Consider the following 15,886-nt stretch of genomic DNA (forward strand, 5'->3'; position numbering starts at 1 on the left):
GCAGGGGTCAATTGGTTCCTTCTACCAGCTGGGTTCTGTCGATTACACGCCTCCGGCTTCATTCACAGTGAGTGCTTTACCTGCCAATCCGTCGCACCTGACCTCCTTGGCAGTTTTCCTTATTTTAAATATTTATTAACTTTCATGTGTATGGGTGTTTTGCCTACATATATGTCTGTACACATGCTCCTCTGGGACTGAGTTAGAGGTTTTGAATTTTTTTTTCAAGATTTATTTGTTGATTTTATGTATGTATATACACTGTCTTCAGACACACCAGATGAGGGCATCGGATCCCATTAAGATGGTTGTGAGCCACCTTGTGGTTGCTGGGAATTGAACTTAGGACCTCTGGAAGAAGTCAGTGTTCTGAACTGCTGAGCCCGAGGTTTTAAGTTTTTACAGTTTGATTCTCAGCAGCAGGGCAGAAAACTGAAAACCACAGATGGCGCCTTTGAGAGGTAGGTTAGAAGTTAAAGAGAACTGGCTGCTCTTCCAGGGGACTCAGGTTCAATTCTCAGGACCCACACAGTGACTCACAATTTTGTGTCACTACAGGGCAGGGGACCCGACTCCCTCTCTAGCCTCCCAGGGTGCCAGGGATACATGAGATGCAGACAGATATGCAGGCAAAACACCCAAACACCCAAAATTAACCTTTTTAATTAAAAAGAACACGGAAAGAGGGTTCATCAGTTAAAAATGCTTGTGCTTCTTACAGAGGAACTGCATTAAATTGCCAGCCACCCACATGCTGGTTCACGAAGTGTCTCTAACCAGTGTGTCCAGCATCGTAGTCTGGTCTCACAGGTACCAGGCTTACACAGGATATACAGATACACCTGGGGATAAAACACACACATACGTGTTGTGTGACTTCCACTGGTTTGTGCCTCAGCTCTCTCATTTGCAAAAGTCAAATCCTGCTTAGCTGGGCATAGGGAGTTGTGGTATAAGGAGTACATGTTTAAAGCACTTCGAATTTTATTTTCTTAGAAAGTGCTTGTGATGGTTTCTATACGTTTGACCCAGAGAATGGCACTATTAGGAGGTGTGGCCTTGTTGGAATAGGTGTGTCACTGTGAGCATGGACTTAAGACCCTCATCCTCGCTGCCTGGAAATCAGTCTTCCACTAGCAGCCTTCAGATGAAGATGTAGAACTCTCAGCTCTGCCTGCACCATGCCTGTGTAGATGCAGCCATGCTCCCACCTTGATGATTATGGACTGAACCTCTGAACCTGTAAGCCAGCCCCAATTAAATGTTGTTTTTATAAGACTTGCCTTGGTCATGGTGTCTGTTCATAGCAGTAAAACCCGAACTAAGACAGAAGTTGTTACTGGGAGTGGGGTATTGCTGTGATAGGCCTGACCATGCTTTTATTTGGAAGAATGTGGATTTGGGGACTTGGGATTGGGAAAGCAGTGGAATGCTTTAAATGGGGCTTAATGGGCCATCCTAGTAGGAATATGGAAGACTTTGTTACTGAGAGTGATTTGAATTATTTGGACCTGGTCCAAGAGGTTTCAGTGGAGAATTTCAATATGGGGCCTAGAGCCTGCTTTTTGTGGTATTTAAGAATGTGGCAGCCGGGCATGGTGGCGCATGCCTTTAATCCCAGCAGAGGCAGGTGGATTTCTGAGTTCGAGGCCAGCCAGGTCTACAAAGTGAGTTCCAGGACAGAGAAACCCTGTCTCGAAAAACCAAAAAAAAAAAAAAAAAAAAAGAATGTAGCTACTTTTTGCCCTTGTCTGAAGAGTCTGCCTGAGGCTGAGGTGAAGAGATTCAGATTAGTCGCATTGACAAAGGAAGTCTCATAAAAGCCCAGCAGAGACTTTGCTCTCTGGCTAAGCCTCATGAAGAGGGAGAGATGGCTCAGCGGTTAAGAGCACTGATTGCTCTTCCAAAGGTCCTGGGTTCAATTCCCAGCAACCACATGGTGGCTCACAGCCATCTGTAATAAGATCTGCTGCCCCCTTCTGGTGTGTCTGAAGACAACTACAGTGTACTCACATAAATAAAATAAAGTAGATTTTTTTTTCTCATGAAGAGCATTTTCGATAAGCCTAGCAAGCTTAGAAAGGAAAAACATAAAATATGTGGTTTGAGTATTAAAGGGGCACTAGGAAGTGAAATAGAACTGAATTCTGTGTTGAAGGATATTAAATTGAATTCAAGGGAGTAGTGCCCTTGGGGCAAGATTCATCCAGCAAAATTTAGATCCAGGCACCAGAGTACAAGCCTTAATCCCAGGAGGTAAAGACAAGCAAATATCTGAGTTCAAGACCAGCCAGCCTAGAACAGAGCAAGTTCTAGGTGAAGAAAATTGGAATCCAAGATTGGTGGACAACACCTTTAATCCCAGTGTTTAGGAGCCAGGCATGCAGATCTCTGAGTTCAAAGTCAGTCTACAGAGCAAGTTCCAGGACAGCTAAAGTGTCTATAACCAGTGTAGTGAAGGAGTTGGAAAACAGAAAGCTGGTGATAATGTACTAGAACAAGGGGGCCATGTTCAGCCTCAGCAGAACTTGGCAGCTTTGGCCACATGGCTCTGGCTTTAGAGTCCAGAATAAAAAGTGTTACTGGGACAATTGATACTGGTTAGTGGTGATTAAGAAGCGATCAGCATCGGTGAGGTGAAATCTTCTGGGAAGTGTTTTCTGAGAGCACAAAGAAACTATGTTCCAGAGATAGCCACCTCATGCTGTAGCTGTACTGGGTAATTTTTAAGAGTCACCCAGGTGGTACTGGTTTTGTAGACACATGAAGAGGTCATCAAGAACAACTGAGCCTTGGCACTGTGAGAAACCATGGTAGGCCATTAGTGAAGGTGAAGCCTCAATTGCAGTTGATAGCCTAGGACCGAATGGGTCATGCAAAGGATTTGAGACTTGGCACCATGAAGAGAGCCTATGAAAAAGGCTATTGGTGAAGCCTAGTAGCAGTGGAAGACCCCAGCGTATTGGATATGCCAGTACCATGGGATGATCACCAAGAACAGCAAAGGCAGTGACATCAACCTCAGCTTAGAGTGCTACAGAGGACAGAGCTGGAGAAGTGACGCCAGCCCTTTGGAGGAGTCCAGATGATCATGGGTGGATCCCAGACATTGAAACAAGAAGCTGTAATATTGAAGTTGCCTTGGAGACCCCAAGATGTTCAAGATGCCAGAGCCGTGGATTATCTACTGAGGAAAGCTGCTAACAGAGAGTGGAACCAGTCCAGGAGAAAGCAGTTTGTTGCAATCAACAAAGATGAAAAAGGAGTTGGAGATCTGAAGACTGCTTTGACATCAGATCTTTTACATCATGGAGATGCAGAGTTTGGAGTTTGTCCAGCTGGTTTCCTGTCTTGCTTTGGGGATTACAGTTAAGTGATTGAATGAATTTCAGAAGAGACTCTAAACTTTGAACTTTTAACACTGTTGAGACTGCTATGAGGTCTTTTGTAAGTTGGACTAAATGTACTTTTTTATTACGCTATGCCTAGATATGGCCTCCATAGACTCATGTGTTTGAACAGGCCTATGGGGGCCAGGGAGTGGAATGTGATGGTTTTTATATGCTTGGCCCAGGGAGTGGCACTATTAGGAGGTGTGTCTTTGTTAGAGTAGGTGTGTCACTGTGGGCATGGGCCTAAGACCCTCATCCTAGCTGCCTGGAAATCAGTCTTCCACTAGCAGCCATTGGATGAAGATGTAGAACTCTCAGCTCCTCCTGCACCAAGCCTGCCTAGATGCTGCCATGCTCCCTCCCACCTTGATGATAATGGACTGAATCTCTAAACCTGTAAGACAGCCCCAATTAAATGCTGTCCTTGTAAGAGTTTCCTTGGAGCCGGAGAGATGGCTCAGTGGTTAAGAGCACTGACTGCTCTTCTGGAGTTCCTGAGTTCAAATCCCAGCAACCACATGGTGGCTCACATCCATCTGTAATGAGATTTGATGCCCTCTTCTGGTGCGTCTGAAGACAGCGACAGTGTACTTACATAAATAAATGTCTTTTAAAAAAAAGTGGCCTTGGTGATGGTGTCGTTCACAGCAGTAAAGCAAGCACTGTACTGTTACCTTATTGTACTATCTATCTATCTATATCTATCTATCTATATCTATTTTTTTTTTTTTTGGTTTTTCTTTTTTTTTTTTTTTTGGTTTTTCGAGACAGGGTTTCTCTGTGTAGCCCTGGCTGTCCTGGAACTCACTCTGTAGACCAGGCTGGCCTCGAACTCAGAAATCCGCCTGCCTCTGCCTCCCGAGTGCTGGGATTAAAGGCGTGCGCCACCAACGCCCGGCTTTTTTTGGTTTTTCAAGAGAGGGTTTCTCTGTGTATCCCTGGCTGTCCTGAAACCCAGGCTGAACTGAAGAAATCAGAACTCAGAACTCTGCCTGCCTCTGCCTTCCAAGTGCTGTGATTAAAGGTGTGCGCCACCACTGTCCGGCTGTACTACTATATTATTGAGACAAGGGTTTGCCTGAGCCTGTCTTTGTCCCACCCACTAAGATTTCTGACTCTCATGACTCAAGTCTTTTGCCTCCTCCACTCTGTCATGCTCTGCAGGTGACTGTGTGACCTCATTGCCACTCAGCACTATGGGACTTCAGAGCATAGTCTATAATATAGCCTCTGCAACCCCACTGCTTCCTCAATTGTCCCAACTGGTCCAGGGCCCTCTCCTACAGTTCAAAGTCCATCTCTGCTCCTCAGAGGTCACCCATCATTCCTGGAACATCTGCAGAGTGTGGCTGTGTCCTGACTCACAGGGATAAAACAAATACTGTGCTGTGTTCAACTGAGAGTCACTCTAGCTTTTCAGTAAGTGGCCTCAACTCTCACTTTCTTTTTTTTTTTTTTTTTTTTTTTTTTTGGTTTTTTTCGAGACAGGGTTTCTCTTTATAGCTCTGGTTGTCCTGGAGCTCACTTTGTAGACCAGGCTGGCCTCGAACTCAGAAATCCGCCTGCCTCTGCCTCCCGAGTGCTGGGATTAAAAGCGTGCGCCACCACGCCCGACTGTTAACTCTCACTTTCTAAACTATATTTTTTTTGAAATTTTTATTTCAGACAGGGTCTTTACTCTGTAGCCCTGGCTAGCTTTAAACTCCTTGTGTAGACCAAACTGCTCTCCTCAGTCACAAATTGGCCTGCCTCTGCCACTCGAGTACTACTAATAAAGACATGAGTAGGACACCCAGCTGTCTTCCCGCCATTTTCTTCTACAAGTCTTCAGTGCTAGAAACTGCACGTAAGCCAGGCAAGCACTCTACTGCTAAACTATCAGCCATTTTCAATCACCCTTGCACAAGGGAGGGGCTGTTCAATGGGCTCAGGACAAAATCAAACTTTCTAAGGACCGGCCATAGAAAAAGGTGGCATTGCCAGGCGTGGTGGCGCACACCTTTAATCCCAGCACTTGGGAGGCAGAGGCAGGAGAATTTCTGAGTTCGAGGCCAGCCAGGGCTACACAGAGAAACCCTGTCTGGAAAAACCAAAAAATAAATTAATTAAAAAATAAAAAGGTGGCATATAGTCAGGACTGCTGGGGGAGAATGTTTCCAGGACCCTCAGATGGAGGTGGAGGCCTTAGCCCAGGAGACATGGAGTTGGATACTCCCTGGGAAGCAAGGGGCGAACCCCAACAGACTGGCAGTGTATCCCTAGCAGCTGCAGATGGAATCCCGGGGCAGGCAGAAAGACCCCTGGGGCATGAGAGTAGACTTCAAAAGCAAGTAGGGTGTACTGGAGCCTGGGAGTGAATCCCTGCTGATGAGAGGGGGTACACATCTGGGGCTGGTGGGTAGACTCCTGCATTTGATGGGGGGGATCTCTGGTACTGCGAGGTGGACCTGGGAGTGACAGCATTTGGGGAGGCTCGGGGGGTAAGAGAAGATGCAGAAAGGGCAGGAAAAGGCTACTGGACAGGGTGGGATGGGGGTTTGAGAACAAGGCAACCAGTAGTTCATAAACAGTGGGGAGTGCTTGACATGGGTGGAGAAGGATGGAGCGTCTCCACCTGTAGGTCAAACTGGAAAACAAACTGCTTAGTCTTGAAGTCTGCAGTGGGTTTAGGACTTGTTTTCAGCCTTGCCAATCTCCTGGCCAAACTGTGGTCTCTTAGGGCTTGGCTCTATGGTCTGCCGTCCTTTCTCTGCTCCTAGGTGAACATGAAGCAGTTGTGGGACATGTTCTCTGTGGTCTCAGGATAGCTGACCCAGAACAGCAAACTCTGCTGATCCATTTCCACATCCCTTTGCCTAATCACATTGTAGCCCTATTGGTCAATCTTTCTAAATATCACCTCCACCTAGGGTTCAAACCTCCTTGACAACCGGCAGGACCAAGTTGGTCAGTATTCTTCCTTGGGTATGGGCCAGGTAGCTGTCATTGTGCAGCAGCAAGCAGTGCTGGCATTCATAGGATCCCAGGTGTTTGGGCATAAAGTGCAGGACCTGGTTAACGATGATGGTTTTTAGGGCCAACTACTCTGGGTGCTCAGATTGATGCTGGAAGACCACAGTGAAGACCTGAGGATGTTAGGGGACAGGCAGAAACTTGCTGAGACAGGACAACCAGTAGTTTGAGTATAGACTGGACCACAAGATGAATTCCAGACCGATCTCCCTACAGTACGGTTTCAGATACCACTATCTCAGCTCATTTTCCTCTTGTCCACACAGCCCCCAAACACAATACAAGTATCTGGGATGGCCATCAGCATTTGCATCCAGTGAGCTATCTGTGATGTCAGAATAGGAAACAACGGAGGTGAGAGGACCAGGGAGGACTTTCACACAATTTATCTTGCGTGCCCACCCAGATGTGGAGGTCTGAGGACAGCTTGTGGGAGTTGATTTGTCCTTACACCATGAGGGTTTTGGGGGATCAAATGCAGGTCACTGGGGCTGATGACAAGCACCTCTACTAGCTGAGCCATCTCTTTGGCCCACATCTGCAGAACTTGGGAGCACAAGAAGTTGGTGTGGATGCTCAGCGGCAGAGAGCTGTTTCACACACAGCTGTACGTCAGGTGGAGAAAGACAGTTAAGACCTTGCAAATAGTTAAGATGAACAAGTCTCTAAGAAAAGACATCTTGCATGACTTAACATGAAGCTCTTAACCTGGGATGCCAGCACTCCACTAAGGCAAATGTTTGCTATCAGAACAATTGGGACATTTCCGTTGAGATTAAAGTTTTCCTAGGTAGACCAGGCTGTCTCACATTTCACACGCCCTAACATCTGCACCAATCCTCTTGCAGAATTCAGCCTCTCCAATCTCATGGTTATAGGCATGAGTCGCCACTTCTGGTTCCTGGAACCTCTTTACAAAAAAATGTAGGTAAAGTGGTCACCTTGCACAGTGCTCATTGAGAAAGCAAATCCACAAACTATCCCTGGGAAAGAAGGCACTGAAGTAGGGTAGCAGGTTATTGTGGATTCTCGGGCAGAAAATGGTGTCTGAATTGAGAAAAATATCCAAGATACACTGTGCTTTTCTTCCTAACACATTCCTGAGCTGACCCTGCACACCATAGGGACTGTGTCTCTTCCTAACACGTTCCTGAGCTGACCTTCCTGCGTTAGCCAGCCTCTAGCCCTGAGAACAAGTGAGACCTTGACTGTACAAACAAGACAGTCTACTCCACAGCATCCTAAATCCCAGCCCAGGAGGAAGTTAAGAGCAGCCCAGGACGAGTGCCATCATCTCTACCCGGGGACAGAGTGGTCACCAAATGCAGAGCACTGACACAAATCCTTCCCTGACAGCTCATGCCCCACGCCCTCCTTGCTGAGATAAGCCATTTCTGTCCTCAGTACTTCAGGCCTCTCCCTATAATTCTCTACACACACACACACTACTTTTACCTCAAAACAGTTTACAAAGATCCCGTTAGAAGCAAACACACCTATGAACAAGACATTTATGTGAGAAAAGTAATACCCTCTAAAATGAGGCTATATTTACAAATTTTATTTTTTTAATCTCAAAAATACATATAAATGAAAACCTGCTCTCCAAATGCAGACAGGCCTTTGCCTATCATGTGGTATTATTTATATCACAAAACACTGACATATGAAACCCAGCACATAGCTCTGAAGCACACAGACTGTCAGTAAGGAGTATCTTTCTACTCACAGACCCCAGGTGAGAAGTTCAGACACTAGGCTGTCTCTTACTTTCCACCCGTGGGAGGAAAATATGAACACATGGTCAAAGATGAAGTGGAAGTGTGGAAGCTACACAACCTCCTTTAGACACATACACACGTCCCTAGGCCACAGCAAGGCCCCTCCTACAAAGTCAGTGTGGTGTGTTTCTCAAAGGGAGAAGAGAGGTAACATTTGAATAAAAATTCAAAGCTAAAGAAAAAGACCAGATATCAAACTATGATGTCTGCTTCATGAAGAAATCAGGAATCCTCAGGGTGCAGATCTACAGCCCAGTGCACGGTATGACAGCAGCTCCTGTTGGTAGAAGCCACGACCTCCCTACACAGTCTTGTCACACAGACATCGCACAGTGTCTGTTTATCGAAGACAGCCAATAGAGAAGTCACATGGTAAACTGTCACCCCCAAAACGAAGTGCAAAATCAACTTCTATGACTCAAGAGCTGAATCGGGTCAAAGCTTTGGTATAGGCTGGAGGCTGTTTTGGTAACAACCAAAGCTGACTAAGATTCTCTACTCTAGGATTTGTCCCCAAAACAAAACTCCTGGTCCACAAAGCTCAACAGCTATATAAATAGGAAACTGTACAAAGAGAAGAAGCCACCATCCCCTTTCCAAGGGCAGTCTGCTATGCAGCAGTTCTGAAGGTGCCCACCACAGCCACACGCTTTGACCAGGCTCGACACGCTGTAATTGGTGAGACTGTTCAGAAAACAAGGGCCCACAGGCAGGCAGCTGCTGTGCCAAGTTCAAGAAAACATGAAGTGACAGTTCTCATACTGCAACATAGGCTGGGCAGCAACAGAGAAAAGACTTAAGGCAAGAAGAGGCGCTGGAGTGACCAGCACAGCGTCCGGTAGGGAAGGTTTCTAACAGTGGAGGCTGCCTCTCAGCTGCTAGCTGTCAGATACCATTTCTTCCTCTTCGTCATCTTCATCTTCCTTCCTGTCAAGTTCAGAGGTGTCTGAAGACTCATGAAGCAAGACATATTCTCTGCTACTGAACCCAAATTTAAGTACGTCTTTTTCTTTCAGTTCATAGTATCTCTGTGGCTCAATACGCTTGTTGTTCAAGAATGTTCCATTGCCTGAGCCAAGGTCGATAATGTAGGGCTTCACCCTCCGACCAACTGTGCCGTCAGCACGGGTGTACTCCACAAGCCTAGGAGAGACCAAGGAGAGAAGCATGTGAGTGTCCTACTTGAGACCACCTGTCTTCTTTTCTAAAGCTCTATGCTACAGATCTAGATGGCAATGTCGTGGCTTGAAGAGGATTCAAATGAAAATTCTGGAATGTCACGGGGAAGTACTGCCCTGATGGGGAAATTCAGAGCACTTTACATAACCTAGGAGAAAGGTAGGCTGAGGCTGAGGCTGGGAATGGAGGGCCGTAAGGCCCCAGTGCAGAACTCAAGGCTTCTTGCTATGGTTACACATAGACTTTCTCCAATGTTGTATTTTATGTATTTTAGCACCAGCCCAAATGAGGGAAAAACAGAATTAAGACTTGAGAGCCAAGGACTAGATGTGGACAGTTGTGCTCTGAAGATGGCTTACTGCACAGGGCCTGGGTGAGCCGTGGTTTCTCACCTGTTGAAGGAGGATGGTACCACTGGCCCTGCTTTCCTCACGGGGTAAGTACCAAACGGTAAAGATGTATTCCCAAGCAGCAGGTTCAGCTAGCGTATATCTGGCATTCTGACTCTGGCTTTTATTTCTATTTGATCCTCATAAAGCCCTAGGGGCAGGTGGAAACAGGTCAAGACCATGGCAGGAATCTTTTCTTTTTCTTCCTTTCATCTATCTATCTATCTATCTATCTATCTATCTATCTATCTATCTATCTATCTATCTATTTATAGGTGGGGCCATGGTATATAACCTACACCTAGAGGATATACTACCAATCCTGCTTAGCCTCCCGAGAGCCCGGATTACAGGCCTGTGCCACCATGCAGTGGGAGAACTAATATCTGGATTTCTGACACCAAGTTCAGCCCCTCATACAAATGTTCAAAGATCACAGGTTGTTAAGACGTACAGTACTCCTTCAGTCCGGCTCATTAGATACAAGGGATAATGGGCTCAGTAGCATTTCCACACAGACAGCCAGCCTTAGGAATATTAAGTGAGACACTCACCCATCTCCCTTGCCAGTTCTCCCTCTGGTCTACCTACCGGTACTGGAAGACTGCATGTTGCTTTGAGCAAGAGGGATGATCGATGGGAATGTCTGCGATGCGTCGATGTCTACCCAGAAGGTATGCACTCTGCCGATGGATGTACATGACTGGAAGTACCTCATCATTTTTAAAGGGGTAGAGGCGCCACCGTTTTTTGGGGATCCGGGCTTCTGGGGGCTCACTGTATTTAATAACCACGCCCCGGAAGGTATTGGTGTCCTCAAGAAGTGCCCCAGAAAGTTCAAAGCTTGGTTTCTCTTTAACGGGCACCTCTTTGTTTCTGTTCCCAGCAGGGCGAGGGATCACCTCCTGAGCCTCACTGCCAGCACTTTCATTCTGCTGGCGGTGCTCCCGGCGCCTGGCATTATGAAAGTCCCTCTCTTCTTCCTGGGCCTGCAGGTTCTGGCTGTCTCTATCCCGATCCTGTCCACTGACGGGCCTCTCATCAGAGCTCCTCCCTTGGCGGGAATGGCCCCGGTGCCGATCTCGCTCACTGTTCCGAGCTCTCCTGTGCTCCTGTTCTGATGGTTCCCGGTGCTGCCGATCCTCTCGTCCTCTCCGAGGGTGGTCCTCACGTTCCTGAAATTCAGATGGGATTCAGTAAAGGAAAGATGGCACCCACTCTGTGAACAAGCTGCAGGAGCTGGAGAGATGGCTCAGCAATTAAAAGCACTGACTGCTGTTCCAGATGACCCATGTTTAGTTCTCAGCACCCACAAAGCTGTTCACAGCCATCTACAACTACAGTTCCAAAAGGATCCAACGCCCTCTTATGGCAAATGCGGGCACTACAGCTATGTGGTGTACAGACAGGCATGCAGGCAAAACACCCACATAGGCAAAATAGTTTCAAACAACAACACATCTGTGACCTGGATTCTGGTACTCAGAACAAATTCCTATCCACACAAGGCTATCAGTGTGGTTCTTTCCCCTGAAGGGCCAGTTAGACTCCATATCCCACACTCTTCCTCAAGTCCACATCCAGATCCCTCAAAACAAGGAGACAAACCTCTCAGTCACCTGCAGGCAAACTCACAGGGCAGCAGGTGTAGAAAACAGAACAGTCGCATTTAAGATATGTAAAGGGAAAAGTTAACTTCCTCATAGGCCAAAAGGAAATTGAAATAATTTCAAAAGCTTCAGTCCAGCAATTACAGAGATGATTCAAACATCTATGGATAAACCTAAGAAGCATGAACGCCTCAAGAAACCTACAGGAAGGTACTACTTAGCAGTTCCTAAACTTCTGACAAAATGGACACACATACTGAAAATCAACCTGGCAGAAAACAGCAATACATAGCCGGGCGTGGTGGCGCACGCCTTTAATCCCAGCACTCGGGAGGCAGAGGCAGGCGGATTTCTGAGTTCGAGGCCAGCCTGGTCTACAAAGTGAGTTCCAGGACAGCCAGGACTATACAGAGAAACCCTGTCTCGAAAAAACCAAAAAAAAAAAAAAAAAAGAAAACAGCAATACAGAGTCAATAGATCAGTGGCACACACCGTTTGTTAATCCCAGCACTCAGGAGGCAGAGGCAGAGGCTAGCCTGGTGTACAAAGAGTTCTAGAGCAGCCGAGGCTACACAGAGAAACCTGTTTGGAAAGAACAACAACAGACCAATGAGAGACCAGTTGTACTGCGATAGCTCCAAGGGCAAAGCATGGCAGCAGCAGTTTCCAGAAGAAACCTACACTTAACCAACCCTGAAGACATTTCTTCTAATAACCAGAGCACCAATGCTAAAGGAAATGGGAATCTTCTCAGATTAGCAATTCCTGTCAGGAGAGGAAGGACTGCACACCTCTAATCCCAGCCTCAATAGTCAGAGGTAGGTGGATCTCTAGGGGTTAGAGAGAGAGTGAGAACAAGAACCTGTCTCCAAAGGAACAGACAGACAGACAGACAGACACACACACACACTGCTGGTGAAGTTCAGTTGATGGTATACCTTTAATATCAGCACTCAGAAGGCTGAGGCAGGAGAATCATTAAGAGTTCTAGGCCTGCCCGTGCTACCAAGCAAGTTTCAGGCCAACCAGGGGCTAATTAGCAGGAGATACCCCGTCTCAACTACAAAAATATGAAATCATGCAATTTTTCCCAGTTTATTAAGCAAGTCATCAGGGTTCAGACATTTTGTAGCATGTGTCAGAATCTTCTTCCTTTTAAGGCTAATATTGCATTAATATGCATACATATGTAATGGTAATGGGACTAGGATTCAGGGCTGGAAATACTCAACTTCTAAATTTATCCCTAGCTCTTTCTACTTTTGAGACAGTTTCTCAGTTAATTGTTTAAAACCAGTATTGAACTTGTGATCCTCCTGCCTCAGTGTAGAATTACATGCACGCACCACGACACCTGCCTCTTTCGAGATGTCACTAGGGAATCTAGAAGGTAACTCAGCAGTTAGAGCACTTTCTGTTCTTCCAGAGGAGCTGGCTCAGTTCCTAGCTCCCATGAGGTGGCTTGCAGCCAGCCTTAACTCAAGTTCTGGAGACTCTGGTACTCTTTTCTGGACCCTGTGGGCACCAGACATACACATACATGCAGGGGCGGCGGGGAAAGCACTCATAAATATGCAGAAAAAATATTTTTAAAAGATTTTTATCACACACACACACTCTCTCGAACATTTACATAGAGATGGAGACAAAAGAACTAGAACAGCTAAAAGGAAAAAAAGAAAAAAAGAGGAGGGTGGTGTGGAGAGATGGATCAACAGTTGAGAGCATTGGCTACTTTTTCCAGAGGACCTGGGTTCAATTCCTAGCACCCACACGGCAGCTCATATGCAGCAAAGAGGGCATTCAGTTTGAGACTTACTATGGAAGTGTGGTAATCGAGTCTGCATGGTATTGGCAGGATAGACATATAACTGACTGAGTTTTAATGTGGGAGTAAAAATAATCCAATGGAGACAGCCAATGTCCTTTGAAAAACTGGTAATAGCTGGGCGTGGTGGCACACGCCTTTAATCCCAGCACTCGGGAGCAGAGGCAGGCGGATTTCTGAGTTCGAGTCCAGCCTGGTCTACAAAGTAAGTTCCAGGACAGCCAGGGCTACACAGAAAAACCCTGTCTCAGAAAAAAAGAAAAAAGAAAAAAAGAAAAAAAAGAAAAAGAAAAAGAAAAACTGGTCCTACAGCACATGGGCACTCACAGGCCCAACATGACCCATCTATGCTGGTTTCAACAGCACCAAGAACAATCTTCTAACCTAAAGACCCTGGGCTTAAATTAAATGTGCATCCAGAAACAAGAGAAAGCAAGAAGCGGCCAGCCAGGAGGTAAGGAAGGATAAAGGCGGAGAAGCACCAGACATCATGAGGCATCCTGATGGTGGTGAAACGTCTGTGTCCTGACGACGACACTGTCCAGCTGTGCAAGAAGTTGCCATTGAGAGAAACATGGATATGTACATCTTTCCGTATTACTTCTGACAAGAATTATCAGAATCAAATCAACAATTGTCTCCAAACGTTAAAATTTCAGGAAAAACAGCCCCAGATACATATCCCATTTTTAGAAAAGCCCACTGCAGTGACAAGGAAGCATGTCCACACGTGGCTGCCAACCTCTTGGGGTTCAGCAACAGCTCTGGGCTGGAGCTTTCCGCCCGTGGTCCCTGCCTGCCCGCTCACTCACTCACTCACTCACCTGCTTCACTCTGACCATGGAGTAGTGGGGACTCCGACTTCTCTTGGTCCGTGGAGACTTGCTTCTTCTCCCAGACGACTTGCTTTTCTTCTTGGCTGGGGACCTTTACAGAGAATGGTACACAGGATTTTTACCTCAAAGTTCCTTCCCGAAAGTAAGTTAGCTTCCAGTATCAGGCTCACCTACTAAACACAACACATCTGTGAGATCAGTAGCCACAGCAGGCCTTCACTTTCCATAAACATTTCTCCCAACCACATACACAATTGCCTGCTAAGCCTTCTCACCTAGACAACCTCATTCTCCAAGCCCGAAGCCTCAGAAGCCTTTCTTCTCCGGATGTGTCACCCTACTAATTGGCACTACTATCCAGGAAGCCAATCCAGCCTGTTTTTTTCCTAACACAACTCCCTTCTCCAACAACCAAAATCAATCCCTTGGCAGGTCTCAGGGCCCTGCCCTGTCCTCCATCCCACATCCTTCCTACCAGCCTACAAATGCTGCTCCATCTCTCAATTCCAGATATGCTGGCTGTTTTGGTTTTTTTTGTTTTGTTTTGTTTTTGTTGCTGTTGTTGTTGCTGCTGTTGTTCAACTTCTAAAACAGAATTCCAACTCAGGTTCTATGTATATATTTTTCTGTCATAATTGTGCACTCGCTGTGTTTATGTGTATACACTCAGGAACCTCCTGTCTCCGCATCTCCACTGCTGGGTTACAAGCATGCCCGACCACACTGGGTTGGTCCTTCCTGGAGTCTTTGTTAAAAGACCTTTGTTTTTGTTTGTTTTTTGTTTTGTTTTTTTCCCGAGACAGGATTTCTCTTTATAGCCCTGGCTGTCCTGGAACTCACTTTGTAGACCAGGCTGGACTCGAACTCAGAAATCCGCCTGCCTCTGCCTCCCGAGTGCTGGGATTAAAGGCGTGCAGCACCACCGCACGGCGTTAAAAGACTCTTGACTCAAGAGAATGGATCAATCCTACCAGCCAGGTCTCCGTTAAGGAGCACCTCTGTACAAGCCCTCTCTTTTTTCTACCCAGCCTCTCGCTACCACATTGCCGTTTTAATCTGTCTTTAATACTGACTGACTGAAATTATCTCTTTGTTGTTTTCCTTCTCCAAGTTAGAGCCTGCTCAACTTCGCCAAGGAAAAAGCATCTCTCTTCTTTGCCTTGTGGCCCAGTACCTCTATTGATCTTTAACCCACCCTACCGCACTCAGTAAATCAATGCTACATGGAGGCATTGGCGAATGAGTGCTGCCAAGAAGTCGCCAAGACCCAACGTGTCTTTGTAGGCAGACGAGGGGAGAAGCCACTCGCACCGTCCACTCGCGGGCAGGCGGGGGAATCTCATTTCAACTCAACAGGTGCACTGCACTCCGGAGCCGCTCGCACCACCGGCCCCCGCGCCATCCCGTCCTCCGCCCAATCACCGGCTCGCTTACCGGGCTCGGCTCCCGCGGTGACCCGAGTGGCCAGGCTCGGCAGCGGGCGGGGACAGGCTAGCGGCTGGAGCGTCGGGCCGGCGGTGCGCGACGGGTTCGGGGCTCAGACGCTCCTGTTTCACCACCACGGTCGTCAGAGCGTCGCCTGACCGGTGTCGCCGCCGACCGCTCCGCTCCCGCTCGCTTTTGCCCGCCTTCATCCTGCGGCCCGACCGAGAGTCACTTGCAGGGTCCGTTGAGCCACTTGAGCCGTAGGAAGTGACGGACAGCTTTGCACTTCCGCTTCCGGGCAGCGCGTTATCCCAGAAGCCCTCACGGTGTCGCCCCCCCCCCCGTGGGCGGGGCCCCAGGTGTTTGAGTTCAGACGCTGGGGACGCTGGCGCGAGTGGCCATGGGGTCCCCGCTGCTGGAAGGTGTGACTGGAG

At 47.3% G+C, this 15,886-nt stretch overlaps 1 protein-coding gene across 1 annotated transcript; it reads right to left on the reverse strand.

Moving 5' to 3' along the window:
- Nucleotides 1–7,944: 7,944 nt before the first annotated feature.
- On the reverse strand, nucleotides 7,945–15,718 carry Snip1 (Smad nuclear interacting protein 1). The gene is made up of 4 exons (XM_021160231.3): nucleotides 15,462–15,718; nucleotides 14,016–14,118; nucleotides 10,345–10,928; nucleotides 7,945–9,328 (listed from the first exon to the last, which is right to left on the reverse strand). The coding sequence occupies exons 1-4, from the start codon at nucleotides 15,659–15,661 to the stop codon at nucleotides 9,064–9,066; spliced, it is 1,152 nt and encodes a 383-aa protein (XP_021015890.1). The 5' UTR covers nucleotides 15,662–15,718; the 3' UTR covers nucleotides 7,945–9,063.
- Between the last annotated feature and the right edge of the window lie 168 nt (nucleotides 15,719–15,886).

Source organism: Mus caroli, unplaced genomic scaffold (assembly GCF_978045245.1).
Source record: "Mus caroli unplaced genomic scaffold, Mus_caroli_1 scaffold_6, whole genome shotgun sequence".
Taxonomy (NCBI): Eukaryota; Metazoa; Chordata; class Mammalia; order Rodentia; family Muridae; genus Mus; species Mus caroli.